General features: G+C 41.2%; 2 protein-coding genes across 3 annotated transcripts; both read left to right on the top strand.

Moving 5' to 3' along the window:
* Positions 1-1,829: 1,829 nt before the first annotated feature.
* On the top strand, positions 1,830-6,052 carry LOC148345971 (gap junction Cx32.2 protein-like). Its single transcript, XM_088324774.1, has 2 exons — positions 1,830-1,874; positions 4,833-6,052. The coding sequence occupies exon 2, from the start codon at positions 4,849-4,851 to the stop codon at positions 5,626-5,628; it is 780 nt and encodes a 259-aa protein (XP_088180900.1). The 5' UTR covers positions 1,830-1,874; positions 4,833-4,848; the 3' UTR covers positions 5,629-6,052.
* A 2,482-nt stretch (positions 6,053-8,534) lies between these two features.
* gja1b (gap junction protein alpha 1b) lies at positions 8,535-15,344 on the top strand. 2 transcript variants are annotated; one of them, XR_015848346.1, is made up of 3 exons: positions 8,535-8,676; positions 11,873-13,115; positions 14,068-15,344. XR_015848346.1 is itself a non-coding variant. In XM_088325626.1 (2 exons), the coding sequence occupies exon 2, from the start codon at positions 11,889-11,891 to the stop codon at positions 13,062-13,064; it is 1,176 nt and encodes a 391-aa protein (XP_088181752.1). In that variant the 5' UTR covers positions 8,535-8,676; positions 11,873-11,888; the 3' UTR covers positions 13,065-15,344. The 2 variants fall into 2 exon arrangements, 1 of the variants encoding a protein (XP_088181752.1); XM_088325626.1 differs by having other exon boundaries at positions 11,873-15,344.
* The last annotated feature ends 1,062 nt before the right edge of the window (positions 15,345-16,406 follow it).

Raw genomic sequence — 16,406 nt, 5'->3', positions numbered from 1 at the left:
CTAACTGAACAAAACTTGAAATTCAGACAGGTTTAGACGGTAACATACTCACACATGGATAGAACTACTACATCATGTGCCAAGACCAACCAATTCTAAAGGAAGAAAACATGAATGGAAAGCATGCAGGGAACATACTCACGTGTGGATAGAACAACGACAAAGTGTTCAGACACCGACCTGCTCTAACAGAACAAAACATGAAAAGAATACAACACAAGAAACATTCCCAAACATGGACAGGACAACAAGAGGGCCGTGACAATGAGACAATAAAATCTAATGCTCCAAAAGTAACTAGCTCTAACTGAACAAAACTTGAAACAAGACAACGCTGGATTCAACTAACAAAACTTGAAAGGCGGACAGGTTTAGACAGTAACACACTCACACATGGATAGAACTACTCCATCTTGTGCCAAGACCCACAGACTCTAACAGAAAAAAAACATGAAAGAAAAGGGACACAAGAAACATTCCTAAACTTGGACAGCACCAAAGCAAGAGCTAAGACGACCAAACCACGGTAAAGACACACAAGCTCAAACTGAACAAAACTTGAAAGACAGGCAGCTTTAGATGGTAGATGGTGTGTGAACATGGATAGAACTACGACATGTGCCAAGACCAACCGACTCTAACAGAAGAAAACATGAAAGAAAAGAAACCCAAGAAACGTTCCCAAACTTGGACAGCACAAAAGCAAGAGCTAAGACGACCAAACCACGGTAAAGACACACAAGCTCTAACTGAACAAAACTTGAAAGTCGGACAGCTTTAGATGGTAGATGGTGTGTGAACATAGACAGAACTACTACATGTGCCAAGACCCACCGACTCTAACAGAAAAAAACATGAAAGAAAAGAGACACAAGAAACCTTCCTAAACTTGGACAGCACAAAAGCAAGAGCTAAGACGACCAAACCACGGTAAAGACACACAAGCTCTAACTCAGGGGTGCCAAACATGCGGCCCGGGGGCCAGATCAGGCCCGCTAAGGGATTGAATCCGGCCCGCGAGACAGACAACGCTCAGAGAAGCGCAAGAGAAAAACGAGCTGCAGGTCTAAATATGTCCACTTGATGTTGCCAAAGCCAGGTGCCTCTCACAAAGACGGTGTACTTGTATTTCTTCTCTCTCTCTCTCTCTCTCTCTCTCTCTTCCTCCCTTTTTCTCTCACTCTCCGTGTCTCTCTCTTTCACTTTCTGTGTCTCTCTCTCTTTCTTTGTTTCTCTTTGTCTCTTTCTCTCTCTGTGTCTTTTTACCTTCTTTTGCTCTCTCTTCCATTTTTCCTTTTCTCTCTTTTGCTCTCTCCTGCTTTCCCCTTCTCTCCTTCTCTTTTCTCTCCTTCCCCCTTTCTCTCTTTCTATTTCTCTTTGGATATCATTCTTTCTCTCCATTTCTTTCCCCCTCTCTCACTATTTGTCTTTATATCTTTTTTGTTTCTCACATTCTCTCTCCCTCTCTCTTCTCTCTCTCTCTCTCTTTCTCCCTTCCTCTCTTTCATTGTCCCACCCTCTCTCTTTTCTCCTTAGCTTTGTCTTATTTCTTTCTCTCTTTTTCTTTCTCTCTAATCTACTAGTCCGGCCCCCGAGAGAATGTTTGTTCTATCGTGTGGCCCCTGAGGTAAAATGAGTTTGACACCCCTGCTCTAACTGAACAAAACTTGAAAGTAATTGTAAAGAAAGAGCAGGTGGACTCACAATTGCTGACCTTTCGTCCAGGAAAGGAGCTGATACCGGAAAAGCAGAAGTTGTGGGCGTGAAACCCTTGTGAAGCAATAGGACCAAACCCGATGACTTGAAGTTTATTAGAAGCTGTCCGGCTCCTTAAAACATTGCAGCGCTTTCTTTTTCAGCTGGAATTGACGCAGGCAAGTAAAACCCAAAATTTTTCTGTCCTGTTGAAATTCCAAAATTTTAACCCTGTATTTGAACAGAATTCGGTGTGAAATTGTCGACAGGATTCAAATCGTTTGGATCAGAGGACTAAACTGTAAAAAAATACGATCTTACCGCATTGGAAGAAGAAACCATGCCTTTTCAAATGTAGTTTGTCTACTTGTTTTACATCGTTTAAATTATTTCACTTTTAAAATACTGGACGGAAGAAAACACTCATATAAGCTCATATTAAAGGTGGTGCGCGTTTAAGGTGTCCTTAAAAGGTAGGAAGTCGATTTTTTTCTATATTAGGTAAGTTAAATGTGTCAGGACCAGAACAGGTAACAGAACCCACTCGCGTAACGTTACTCACTATTTTTTTGGGGAGAAGGGAAAGGAGAGCACACACGATCCGGAGATCGCTGGTCACGGGGAGTAGGTTGCTCAGACGCGGAAGTGGGACTTCCGTGGCGAGCGATGGCGGTGTCGGGAACAGAAGAAACGGGTCAGTAGCCGGGATAGAAGAGCAAAACTGTGATCGGGATCGGAAAACAGGTCGAAAGCCAGGAGAGGAGAGTAGACGTGGTCGAGTTAAAAAAAAAAAAAGATCGATATTCGGGGTGGGAGAACAGACGAGGTCGAGATCAAAACAGGTCGTAATTCGAGACGGGAGAGCAGACGCGGTCGAGATCAAAACAGATCATAGCAGGAGAAAAACAGGAGCAAAAACACAGGTCAGGTGAAAAAGGGCTTGCCGTGTAAAAACGGAGATTCGCAGACGGACCGATAAAAGGAGACTGACTGGACAGAGTTTAAATACTGACAGGGAGCCAATCTGTCAACAAGCTACAGCTGGCGCCACACGGGCGGGGCCAATTGGGCGCCATGGCAACCGGGACAAAATGCCTGCAGATGTGTGTAGCATGGGCATCTTAGAAGGAAAACAGCTAAGGCGATTGCATTAAGCTTTCCCTGGTCCCGAGTCAAAAAACGAAACGTTAGAATTTTGCATATTTTCCTAAGGGTAGGTCCAAAAGTGTCCATTTGGAGTCCCCAAAGGGACCAGTGACTGGTGACACCCTACAGACACATCTTTCCTTCTCAACAATTTTAACAGAGAAGGAAATGAGGAAAAGAATACGATTAAAATGAGCAAAATTTAGTGCCAGGGGGGTAAAAATGCAAACACTGACGAATATCCGACCCTGACCACCGCCTGTCCCGTTTTTGCGCCCGTTTGTCTCCGGCTACAACCCGTTTTGATCCCGATCACGTCTGCTCTCCCTTCCCGGCTTACGACCCCTTTTGTTCCTGTAGATGCCGAAGCTTGATTTTATTTCTTCAATAAAATAAGGAAAATCCTTCTTAAAATAAGTAAAAATAAGATTGTGTGATTGGCATTTGTTGATTTCAGTGTCATGATTACCGATGTGAATCAACTGTGCCCGCTCATTTGGTGCCAAGTTCTGATTGGCTCCCTGTCAGTATTTGAATCGAGTCCTGTCACTCCCCTGTGGTCAGTCCGGCTGCGAATCTCCATGTATACAAGGCCACCCGTTTTTGCTCCCGTTTGTGTCCAGTGAAGGATTTTATACATTTTACTATAAAGGATTTTATACGATTAAATACAAGTTACATTTATTGAGTGCAATATAGATTTTCACTGAGTGTGGTTCAGGTCACGCTGTTCCAAAGACGGAATGTTTTAGTTGGGGAACTTTGATAACAGGACTCTGACGGGGGACGGAAGGCGATGTTTGGAGAACAAGGCCCTGATGACGTAGAAACGCTCGGTGTTGTTGTGAGTTTTTCCAGACATTGAGGCGAGGTGATGGAGCCCACAAGGGGGCTTTCTTGGAACGCCCATGGGAGGAGCCGGCACACCAGCTTGCGGGAAAAACGTGGTCCGAGAGGAGAAGCAGAAGATCGAGCGACACTAATTCGGCCATATATTCGACGGAGTTCACTTAGCTAAATTATTTAAGAAATTAAATCTGCCTCCGTCTGCTCTCCCATCCCGGCTTACGACCCCTTTTCAGTGTTCTGGTTTGCCGGCGTCCCTGCGTCCTAGACGCATCATTTTTGCTGGGGACGCATTGGGTCAAATCAACGTGCGTCCCCGGGACGCAACGTTTTTGACACCAAATTGTCATTATTACCAGATTTTTTATTTTTTTTCTAACAAAGATTTACCGCACTCCAAACTTTTCGTCAGGCAGATCCGCCATTGTTGTTTTGGTCTCGCTCCAATCTTGGCAAACGACGTCATTGTTTTGGTGGTTGTCGAGTGAAAGAGAAGTATGCCTCCGACAAATCAACAAAAAATTGCTAATTTCTTCAGTGTCGGTAATAAGTAGAGACATAACACAGAAAGTGGTAACAACGGCAATCATTCCGGCACAAAAAAACGGCGGGGAAATTCTTTAGAAGACCGCGAAGGCAAGGAAAACACGTGTGTTGCAGCGGACGATTCGACGAAAGAAAATAAAAGAATACTCTTAGCAAGAAAAGGACTTTTCTGCCAAAATGGACTCCATTATATTCCTGGTGACGCTATGAGGAGGGTGATAATGGATTGGACCTTGTGAAGGCATTACAACTGTGGCGGGACAGCAAACCACGAAGAATATATGAACTGAAAAATCTGAAGTGATAACTGATTTGTATTACCAATTAACTGTGATGATTAAAACTGAATGAATATATAGATTTATATGATATATTTGTCGCCGATTTACAATTTCAACCTGGATTAGACTAAATTTTGGGGAGCCATAGATCTTTGTTGGGACCCATAGATTTTTCAGCATGCCAGTCCCCGGGACCCATCACTTTTTACAGCTAAAATGTTCCCGTAGATGCCGAAGGTCCGCCTCTTATGCCTCTGTTGACCACGTCTTCCTGATTAAAAAATAAAATTTTTATGTTCCTCGGCACTTGTTCCTCAGGTGCTCGCCGTCCGCCATGAGCGATTGGTCCTACCTGTCCAAGCTCCTCCAGAAGGTCCAGTCTCACTCCACGGTGGTGGGCAAGATCTGGATGAGCGTCCTCTTCGTCTTTCGGATTTTCGTCCTGGGCGCCGCCGCCGACCACGTCTGGGCCGACGAGCTCTCCGAGTTCTACTGCGACTCCCTGGAACCCGGCTGCAAACACGCCTGCTACGATTGGATGTTCCCCGTCTCCTACGTCCACTACTGGGTCCTGCAGATCACCTTCGTCTCGGCGCCTACTCTGGTCTACCTGGGCCACGCCGTTTTCCTGGTCCACAAGGAGAAAATGGCCACCGAGGGAAAAGCGGCAAAGTACACGGACGGACGGGGCAAGGTGAAAATCAAGGGGGTCTTGTTCGGTACTTACATGACCCAGCTGGTTTTCAAAGTCCTCCTGGAGGTGGGCTTCACCGTGGGACAGTTTTACATCCTGGGGCCTCTACGGGTGCGCTCGCATTTCCATTGTAAAAAATGGCCGCCGTGTGCGGCGGAAAGCGGCGCTAGGTGCTATGTTTCCAGGCCCACGGAGAAGACGGTCTTTGTCTATTTTATGCTAGCCGTGTGCGGATTATCCGTGGTCCTCAATCTTCTGGAGATGCTCTATTTGCTCTGTCGGAGGAGGAAACATCGGAAGAGGGACGACGGTTCGTCACCCCGGCCCGACTGGGAAGATCCGAAGAAGCAACCAAGGGGTTATCCTCTGCTTCCGATGAATCCCGTGATCCCCGACGGTGCTAGAGTCCACTCCGAGTGACCATTTTTGGAACGCTGTCCTGAAAAAATGACATTTTTACCTCTTCAGTGGAACTTTGGTACATTGTTTTTCAAATGTCGAGATATGCGATCTAATTTCAACAATAACATAAGAAAAACAAAAATCTCACCTCAAGATTGTTTGCTCGTCGTTTGCTCATTTTATCTAGTTATGTCAGGACCGGAACGGAAACAGGACCCAATTGCGTTACGTTTCTCACAAAGGGAAAAAAGGGAAAAGGGTTGCAACCACGATCCGGTGTTCCCTCTCGTACTCGGCTTGAGATCCTGGATATTCTGTAACGAGCCATGGCGGTGTCAGGGACGGAAAAACAGACACAGATACAGATATGTAGTATTGAGTTGGAGTATTGAAAAGGGATTTTTATGTACAACAGTGCAAAAAAATAAAAAATGTGTAGAGTGTCATATAATGTACAAAAAATATAGGTCACGGGGAGTAGGTTGCTCAGACGCAGAAGTGGGACTTCCGTGGCGAGCAATGGCGGTGTCGGGAACAGAAGAAACGGGTCAGTAGCCGGGATAGAAGGGCAAAAACGTGATCGGGATCGGAAAACAGGTCGAAAGCCAGGAGAAGAGAGTAAAAAAACGATCGATATTCGGGGCGGGAGAACAGATGAGGTCGAGATCAAAACAAGTCAAAATTCGGGACAGGATAGCAGACGTGGTCGCGCTTAAAACAGTATATAAATGCAGTATAGGTTGCCTTCCTTACAAGGCTTACATAAACTTTTTTATTTTTTGTACCTTCAAAGATGTTTTTTGCTCCAATATTGCTCTTTCAACACTTTGGTTTGCCAACCCCTGGGATAGGCTTTAATCAGCTTTTTTCCTCATGTACAGTAATCCTTTGCTGTGTTGTGGTTTACTTTTCATGGTTTCCCTACTTCGAACAAAAAAACAGTGCCAAGATCACAGCATAGCAGCAAGATGCCAGAAAAAAACATGGAAGCGACTTCTACATAGGTATTCCCTTACGCAAAGGAAATCAATTTATCTACCTATGATTTATTTTAAATGAAAATTAACATAGGGTTGATGGTTCATGTATTTTTGCCTTGTATTCAAAACCTTTTTCTGAACTGAAAGTTTTTATACCACTAGGGGGCACAAAATATTACACACTGTCCCTTTAAAAAGATACACAGTGGGACCTCGCTACTTCGCGGTTCCACGTTCGCGGGTTCAGAGCTTCGCGGGTCTAAAAAATAATAATGAAATAAAATTGAAAAAAAAATAAAAAAAATTTAAGCATTTTTGAAGGGGCGTCGCTACTTCGCAGATTTACATTTTTCGCGGGTGGTTTTGGTCCCTAATAACCGCGATAACCGAGGGATTACTGTATAACCGTAAGGTTTAGCCACTAGATGGCAGCATATTAAAACTACGAAAAGGGGACGGAAAACAAACCTATTTCTTCCTTGAACTATTATTTATTTACAAACTATGTCGAATAGTTTTCTTCCTACAATAATTTTAAGTCGTTTTCATATTAAGGTACGAAAACCAATATTAAAAAAGAAAGAAAGAAATAAACGGAATAATTTAGCCACTCGATAACAGCATAAACTAGCAAGATGAAGTTACGAAAAGTGGACATAAATTACGAATGTTGTTGTTATTTAAACTTGGATTTACCAAAACAGTGTTTGAAAAATGTTTCGTTTTAATCTTTAAATTGTTTAAAAGTACGTTTTATGACGACATGTGATTAAAAAAATAAAAATAAATAACAGCAGGCTCGGAATTAAACTACTGAAATTTGACACGAAAATGGGACGGTAAACATATTCTTCACTTTTATTAACTCAACATTTTTTAAATCCCAAAATATTTTAAAATCATTTTGATAATTAACGAGAATGCGTTTAGTAAAACTAATACATTTACCCACTAGGTGGCAGCAACAACGAGCCAAGAGACAATATAAAAACGTAGACAGAAAACATACATTTTTTTCTTATTTAAACGGAATCAATATTCTATTTTCCACCAAATGTATTTTATTCCAAAATATTTAAATATAATTTTGATAATGACGTATGGAAGGCATTTAAATGAATAACAGGAAGGGTGGGAGTGAAGCTATTCAATGAAGCCACTAGGTGGCGTTAAAAAGTGCTAATAGAAACTACGAAAACAGGACAGAAAACAAAACTTTTTTTTTTCTTGCTCAAACTTTAACAAACTAAACGGTTTTTGTCGTAAGCTTTAATGAAAATATAAAACATTTAAAAGTCATTACATAATTGTGTAAAAAGTCAACGAATCGGAGTGAAGCGATTTCTCCGACATCGGTGTCATTTAACAAAGTAAAATCCGGAAAAATTCAAATGTTTTATTTGAAATATTTGTGTTGATTTACAGTTTATGAAAAAACAAACTAAACAGTTTTGTCGTAAGCTTTAATGAAAATATAAAACATTTAAAAGTCATTTCATAATTGTGTAAAAAGCCATCGAATCGGAGTGAAGCGATTTCTCCGACTTCGGTTTAAATTAACAAAGTAAAATACGGAAAAAGTTAAAATGTTTCAGTTGAAGTATTGGCGTTAATTTAAAGTTTATGAAAAATAAGATTAATAAAAACGTCGACTATGTTTTAAACAAGAGGTGCCGATCTCATTTGGACCGAAATACTCGTCCCTAAAAGCGGTACTTTTATTCTATATTTTGCACGTCAATAAACTTATATAAAACAAAAAACTGCAACTTTCATTAAAAAAAAAAGAACATGAGTTGCCTTTATTTGACAGAACTCTATCTCTGTATCGCTTTGAACTTTTCCCCATGAAGTAGTTCTGCCCGGAAAAGTTTTTTCCCCCTCCTATCCTGATCCCAATGGGGGTCTTGACGTCAAGGTCAGCTGCAAAAAAAGAGGGGAGGATTTCCGTCTTATAAGAGCCAGTTGCACAAGTTTTTGCACAGTTATCCATCCACACAAACTTTTCTGGAGCGTCTTTTTTATTTTCCCGTCACGGAACGAGTCTTGCCAGGCACCTTTTTTTTGCTTCTTTCTAATTTTATAGGTAAGTTTCTTCTTTTTAATTTCTATCTATACTTAAATATTGGGGCCCCAAACACTATATAATAATATAATTTGTGCCATTATTTTTTTAGCATCGTTTCTAAAAATTCTACAAGTCAATGAATACATTTTAAATTTGTGTACAGGAAAAAAAAATATATACAAAAATATATATACAAAAAATATATACATACGGCTACATCTATTAGGGAATGTTAAATTTACTGCCAGTGGGACAAGAACTGAGAATGATGCTGAAAGAATTGTTTACATGGTAAATAAAATAACATTTTTCACACAAATTAGCTTCGTTTTTATTTAGTCTTGTGAGTAAATAGTTGTTGTGTTGGTAAGGTTTATTATCACTTAATAAGAAGAATTACAATGATTAATGATTGGCTGAAATTTACAGCCACACACACACATATATATATATATATATATATATATATATATATATATATATATATATATATATTTATATATATATATATATATATATATATATATATATATATATATATATATATATATATATATATATATATTTGTGGGAATGATGCAATCCTAAAAGACGTTAGCGAAAAGCAGGAAACCTTGTTTTTTCTATTCTTATCCCATTGTCTGCGCTGTCTCAATGGTTTACTTCCAAATCCACTCATGTAGAAAGTGGCGGGACTCGATTGTTTTCCGATTATTTTGCTCGAATGGCTTGGTCTATTTTCATAATTGCATAAATGTGAAATAGAGTACAGGCTTTAAAAGTGATAAGGTGCACGATTTGGCAATGGGTTGGGGAACTTGTGTCGGTCATTTTCTAGCCAAAGGAAAAAAAATAATTCATTAGGAAATCTGGAAAATATTGAAAAATTCAATTCTGGCAGCAATTTCATGTTTTAAGTTGAAATGATGTTTGCTAAATAATTTCTATTCATCATTTTTGGTGATACATTTTTGTCAATTTTCTTATCAGTTTCACTATATTTTTATATTGTTTTAGTAAAAATATTTAAAATCAGCTAAAGTCGTCTGCCAGCAGAGTCCAACATAGAATGTTTGCACATTTTGTTTTGTAAAAAATGAAAATGATGTGCAAGATTTTCATTTATTATATTTTACATTTTCTTTATTTTTTTTTATTATTTTTTTTTAAGTTTTTTGAAATATTTTTTTCCAGGATAAATAACCAAAATAATACTGAAAAGTCAGCAAAATAAATGATTTTTTTTTTTTCATAAAATAAAAAAACAAAAGTAAAAATTGCAAAAATGACAGACAGGATTTTTACTGGATTTATTTAATAATGTATTACAAAATTTTTTTGATCTAGTTTTTTTTATAATACCAAAAATAATACTTAAAATAAGTCATAGTTATATTAACTCTGTTTTTCTTTCTTTATTAAAATAAGAAAATAAAAAGAATATGATTTATTTTATATGTTATAAACCGGTAACACGACCAAAACAATTCGTGAAATGAGCAAAAATGATCCTGCCAGTGGAATTGTCTTTTTTACAACTTTTCAACTTTTTTCCCTGTTTATTTTCGTATTCTTTAACAAAATAATCATTGAAAATGAGCAAAATGATGTTCAAGATTTTTGCGTTGGTACCGTTCCAAACGGTAACCCAGTACAAATCATAGAATGACGTCTGTAGCCGCCAATGGTAGCGATTGAGAACTGAATTCAGATTCAGTTTTCAGAACTGAATCTCGATTGAAGCCTTCAGTTGTGTCAGCTCACACATTTGCACGGCAGTCAACACCACAAAGTGGAAAATACTCCCAGCAGGACTTTTCCAGACTTTTGTGCACGTGCACAACCTTGACAACACTTGGCATTCACGTAAACTTGCTAACGCCGATTAGCTTTTTTTTAAAAAACGGTCGAAAGGTTTCAGGGCGCTCGCCCTGGACTTGGGCTCGGGGGAATGCTTAATCTTAAATCCTCTCATGTGACTGAAATGTTTTGATTCCAGCTGGTTAGGTCTGGAACTTTCCAACGCGGGTGACAAAAGGAAGTTACTGAAAAAACGTCTTTCGTTATGTCGAGTACTCAAGGAATTCATTTGGGCTTTCCCGATCCAGGTCTTCTGGGACTGTTGTCCTGTTGGTTTTGCATGTTTCAGATAGGTCTAAAACATCCAAAAGTGGAAGAGTCTAACCCCTGAGGACTAAGATTGGGAAAGCCTAGACTCTGTTCTACCAACACTTATAAACCTATAGTCTTTCTTTCAGTTCAATGACTTTATTCTATTGTTATGGTCTGTGTTGGGTTTTTCTTATCCCTGTCCTCTAGGACCTTCATCCTTTCGGTTTTCTGTCATCTGAGAGGACAGAAACACCTAAAACCTGGAAGAGTCAGCTTGGACTCTGTTCTACTGGGGCATGCACTGTCTGGAACAGGAAAGCCCCATGAAGCACTAGCACTGTTTGTTTACTCCACTAGATGGTAGTAGGTACAGAATGGATGGAGTCAAAAAGTAGCACTGCAACTTTAGGAAGGTTCCTGTGTTCATAGAACAGAGTATTTCCCAATCCCAATCCTAGGGAGCCAGACTACTACAGGTTTTGGTAGTTTCCATCCTCCTGAAAACCAGAAGGACAAGGTTCCTACAGGACCCAGATCAGGAGACCCCAAGACAGACCCTAACAATGGATTTTAGTCTTTGAGCCAAAACAAAGGAAGTCTTAGATTTAAAGAACAAGTGTTCATAGAATAGAGTCCAGGCTTTCACAATCCTAGTCCTAAAGGGCCAGGCTTGTCGAGATTTTTGGATGTTTTTGTCCTCTCGGATGACAGAAAACCAAAAAGATGAAGGTTCTAGAGGACTGGGATCAAGGAAGCCCAACGCAGACCATAACAATGGATTTAAGTCTTCGAACCTGGGGAAAGGTCAGATGTTTGCAAGTGTTTGTAGAACAGAGTCCAGGCTTTCTCGATCCCAGTCCTCGTGATTTCAGAGTTTCCGTTCTGTCGAAAATGGAAAACAAGTTGGACGATGGTCCTAAAGGACCTGGATCAGGAAAGCCCCAAGTAGCTCGTAATACGATCGTAGATTTAAGTCTTTGAACCTGAGGATACTATGTTACATGTTTGTATGTGCGAGTGCTTTGCAGTTCAAACTCTTGATTGGTTTTGATGGAAAACCTGTATTACCATACCCCATTCTGATTTGTCTTTCTTCCCCCAGCCGGGGCTCCTCGAGGATGGGCGACTGGAGTGCCCTCGGCCGTCTGTTGGACAAGGTCCAGGCCTACTCCACCGCTGGGGGAAAGGTCTGGCTCTCGGTCCTCTTCATCTTCAGGATCCTGGTCCTGGGCACAGCGGTGGAGTCGGCCTGGGGGGACGAGCAGTCGGCCTTCAAGTGCAATACGCAGCAGCCCGGTTGCGAGAACGTCTGCTACGACAAGTCCTTCCCCATCTCCCACGTGCGATTCTGGGTCCTCCAGATCATCTTTGTGTCCACGCCCACCCTCCTTTACCTGGCTCACGTCTTCTACCTGAACAGAAAGGAACAGAAACTGAACCGGAAGGAGGAGGAGCTGAAAGTGGTGCAAAACGACGGTGGCGACGTGGATCTGCCGCTCAAGAAGATCGAGTTGAAGAAGCACAAGTACGGCATCGACGAGCATGGCAAGGTCAAGATGAAGGGCGCCCTGCTCCGGACCTACATCGTCAGCATTTTTTTCAAGTCCTTGTTCGAGGTGGGCTTCCTGGTCATCCAGTGGTACATTTACGGTTTTAGCCTGGCAGCTGTATACACCTGTGAGCGCGCGCCGTGCCCTCACCGGGTGGACTGTTTCCTCTCGCGGCCCACCGAAAAGACCGTCTTTATCATCTTCATGCTGGTGGTCTCGCTGGTGTCCCTGCTGCTCAACATCATCGAGCTTTTCTACGTCTTCTTTAAGAACATCAAGGACCGTGTGAGGAGCCACCAGCAGCCTACCCTCTACTCCGGAGGGGGTACCCTAAGCCCAACCCCTAAGGATCTCTCCACCACCAAGTACGCCTACTACAACGGGTGCTCCTCGCCAACCGCCCCGCTCTCTCCCATGTCCCCGCCTGGCTACAAGCTAGCCACTGGCGAGAGGGGCACAGGCTCCTCTCGCAACTTTAACAAGCAGGCCCACGAGCAGAACTGGGCGAACTATTCTACCGAGCAGAACCGCCTAGGCCAGATAGGAGGAGGGGGCAGCACCATCTCCAACTCGCACGCCCAAGCCTTTGAATTCCCCGATGAGGGCCACTCCCACAAGAAATTGACGTCGTCGGTGGCGGGCCATGAGATGCAGCCTCTGCCCCTGCTGGACACTGTCAGGCCTTGCAGCCGAGCCAGCAGCCGCATGAGCAGCCGGCCCAGGCCCGACGACCTGGACGTTTGAAGACCTCGAAATAGAGACCAGACTCCAGACATTACGTAACACTGTCAGAAGGTACGCGTTGCAGTCAGTTTCCCGAGAGTTCGATGGCCCTCAACCATACGAGCGACTGAAGGGCGGGGTGGTCCAAAAGACCTACTCACTGTAGCTCTCGATAGAATTTTTTGGGGCTTAAGTTTGTTCTTTGTGAATTTGGTTGCGATGCCTGTCACACTTTGCCTGCCGTGTCTCTACCAAGCAGGACCGCTCAGTTCCAAAACTAGTTTCAGGGTCTCGATCTCGACAGTACGGTCCTTAGGACGGCGGACGTTTGGACAACGGAATGTTCTGCTTGCTGGATTCACAGCAAGAACCGCAAAGCCATAAAACTGGATCACGCCGTCGGAATGTAGACACCCCCAAACCCACGTCCAATCACCATCGAGTAAACGTAAAAAAAAAAGGGGATTCTGAATATTTATTGCTGGCGATCTGACGGAAATCGGATCAGTCATTGACTACTATTCAGTCTGTCTTCCCCAAAGTCTTTGTTAAAGGGACCTTGTGTCTTATTTAGCGCCTCCTAGTGGTTGATTGTAGGCCATCTTGCAGCAAAATAAAAGCCTGGCGAAAATTAGAAAAAAAATGGTCACTTTGAGTCTCTGTAGTTTGTATTCTTCTTTGAGCTTTTAGAACTCGGTTGTATGACACAATACAGCGACATCTAGAGGACAGATCATACACACTGTCCCTTTAATCTCGACTCACAAACTGTATATTTATTGGCCCATATCTCCTTTCGTCTGGATGTTTTCCTGATAAACTTTGAATTTCGGTAATGTTATGTGGATATTTTGGGGTTGGAGGTTTTCTCGAATTGGTCGAGAGAATCTGTTACTGTAAATGGAACTAACCGTCACAGTGAAAATCTGAGTTTGTAGAAGACGTTTTCTAGATCCGGACTAATATTTAGTCGGCCGATTGGAAAAAAGTTAAGGTGTAACCAATGTTCCCTCTAATTTTCCAGGGTTCTGAGCGTTCACACAAAGTCGGTGAGCAACGCTTGAAACAACAGTGAGCAACAGCAACCCCAAGTGTGGCAACTAAATCATGATCAAAACTTGACATCACCTTACATTTTGCTGAGTTACTGGCAATGCAAAATTATTTTTCTCTTTTGAATGAATTGCCTACAAACGTCATTTGTTTTTACAATTCTTTCACAAGATATCCATTTCTTTTTATTTCCTGATATATTTTGTCACATAATATTAACATTTTTGGAAGCTTATTGAGTCGGTTGTATAAGTACAGAACTGTACTCAATTACATTTTTTGTGGAAGTACAATGTTGGCAACAAGATTCACTTGTTGGAAATTATTTGAATGCAACACAAACTTTTTCTTCTTTTTTCCGTGTTTTTTTTCTACTTTTTTTTTAATTCCTTAAAAAAAATCTCGTTGTGTTTATTTTTTTCCAAGCTGTTAATTTTTTCTTTTAGTTCCCTATTTACTTTTTTTTCCCTACATTTCTTTCTTTTCTGGATTTTTTTCTCAATTTTTCCTTCTTTTTTCTCTTCCTTTTGTTTCTTTTTTTTCTCAGCTTTTCACTCCTTTTTCATTTTGGTATTTTTTTTCTTTTTTGTTCTATTCCCCCCTTCCTTTAAGTCATTTTGGGCATCATTTTACATCATATTTGGTCATGTTGGGATTAAAGAAGCAAAAACAACCCGAAGAGCCGTTTAGGACCCGAAAGAGCCGGTTCCTTTTAGTGAGCCGAGCCGAAGAAGCCGGTTCTCGACAAACTCTACTAACTTTACTCAACTTCGTTCTCCTTCGACTCGACTTCAAAATACCGCATTTAGGACACAACGTCAGAGGAACCCGTGTATTTTGACCTTCATGCACTGTAACTTTGACTTGAGTCGCTTCTTAATTAGTAATTTTGAGCCCTGATTTTTGTGCGCCGGCTAGATTTTCTTGTGCGCTGAAAATGTGCGCAGCTTAGAGGGAACACTGGGTGTGACTGTTTCATTTTGTCGGTACTGGTGACTATTTGAGCTACGACGGCATTTGCACTGAGGTGACGAGGGTTCCGCTATAAAACGTCTTGATAATTTATTTCATAACACAAATCACTACTTTCCGTTTGCTAGCTTAGTCGCTAGCGAGATCGGAAGATTCCATTTTAAGAAGTGGGACGAACTGTCTATTTTTTTCTTCGCAGTAGTTGAGGAATTGCTAAACATGTGTTTCTTGTACCTGTGAAAACCATTTTAACCAATAAATATTTCTTGCTTCTTACTGGACTGACTCATTTCATTTGTTCTAAAAAGGTGGCGCTCTAAAAGACTTAAAAAAAAAATCCAAAATATAGTCAAAAAGAACTGATACATGACTCTTAAATTCCATCCATCCATCCATAATCTCAGGGGTGTCAAACTGGTTTCAGTTGGGGGCCACAAATGCTATAAAAAATCTCACGGGGGCCGAACGAGTAAGTTTAAGAGAAAGAGAGAGGGAGAAAAAGACAGAGAGAGAGTGAGGGAGGGAAAGAGAGAGCGATAAACAGATAGGGAGAACAAGGGAAACAGTGAGAGAGAAAGAAAGTGAAAAAAGAGAAAGATAAAAAGAATAAGAGAAGTGAAACGACAGAAAGAAAAAGTCAGCAGGAGAAAAAGAGACAAAGTGAGGTGAGAGAGAGAGAGGTCGAAAAAGGGAAAGAAAGAGGGTGAGAAAGAAAGAGAAAAATAGAAAGAAAGAAAATGAAAGTGTAAAATAGAGAGAGAAAATAGAAAGAGAGCAAGTCAGAGAAAATGAAAGAGTTAGAGTGAGAGAGAAATAGAGAAAAAGAGAGAGAAAGAGAGAGTGAACAGGAGAAAGAAAAAGAGGGAGGAATAAATAAAAAAGAAGTGAGTCAGAGAGAAATGGAAAAATACTACCACAACTGTTTTGCAAGTCTTAACTGGCTTTGGTGACATCCGGTGGAAGTATTTAAAACTACAGCTCATTTTCCTCTTGCGCTTCTCTCACTGATGTCTTGCGGGCCGGATTTAAAACATGGGTGGGCCTGATCTGGCCCGCGGGCCGCCTGTTTGACACCTGTGCATTATCTGCACCGCTTATCCTCAGTAGGGTCGCGGGGGTGCTGGAGCCCCTCCAAGTTTTTGTATTTCAGAGGCTTTTATGTTTGGGGGGGTTGAATCTTTATGAATATGGAGTATATTGTATAATTGCGAAAATTGCATATCACAAGAAAAAAAACAATAAAAACAAAACCATGTACGACCGTCTGCTATGTTAAAATGATTTTGTCAATCAATAAAAAATATTTAAAAAAAAAACAATCAGAAGTAAAGGATCAAT

The sequence above is a fragment of the Urocampus carinirostris genome, chromosome 20 (assembly GCF_059441175.1).
Source record: "Urocampus carinirostris isolate Australia breed hairy pipefish chromosome 20, RoL_Ucar_1.0, whole genome shotgun sequence".
In the NCBI taxonomy this organism is placed as follows: Eukaryota; Metazoa; Chordata; class Actinopteri; order Syngnathiformes; family Syngnathidae; genus Urocampus; species Urocampus carinirostris.
Note: the sequence above shows the minus strand (reverse complement) of the source record. Positions and strands in the feature narration are given on the sequence as shown.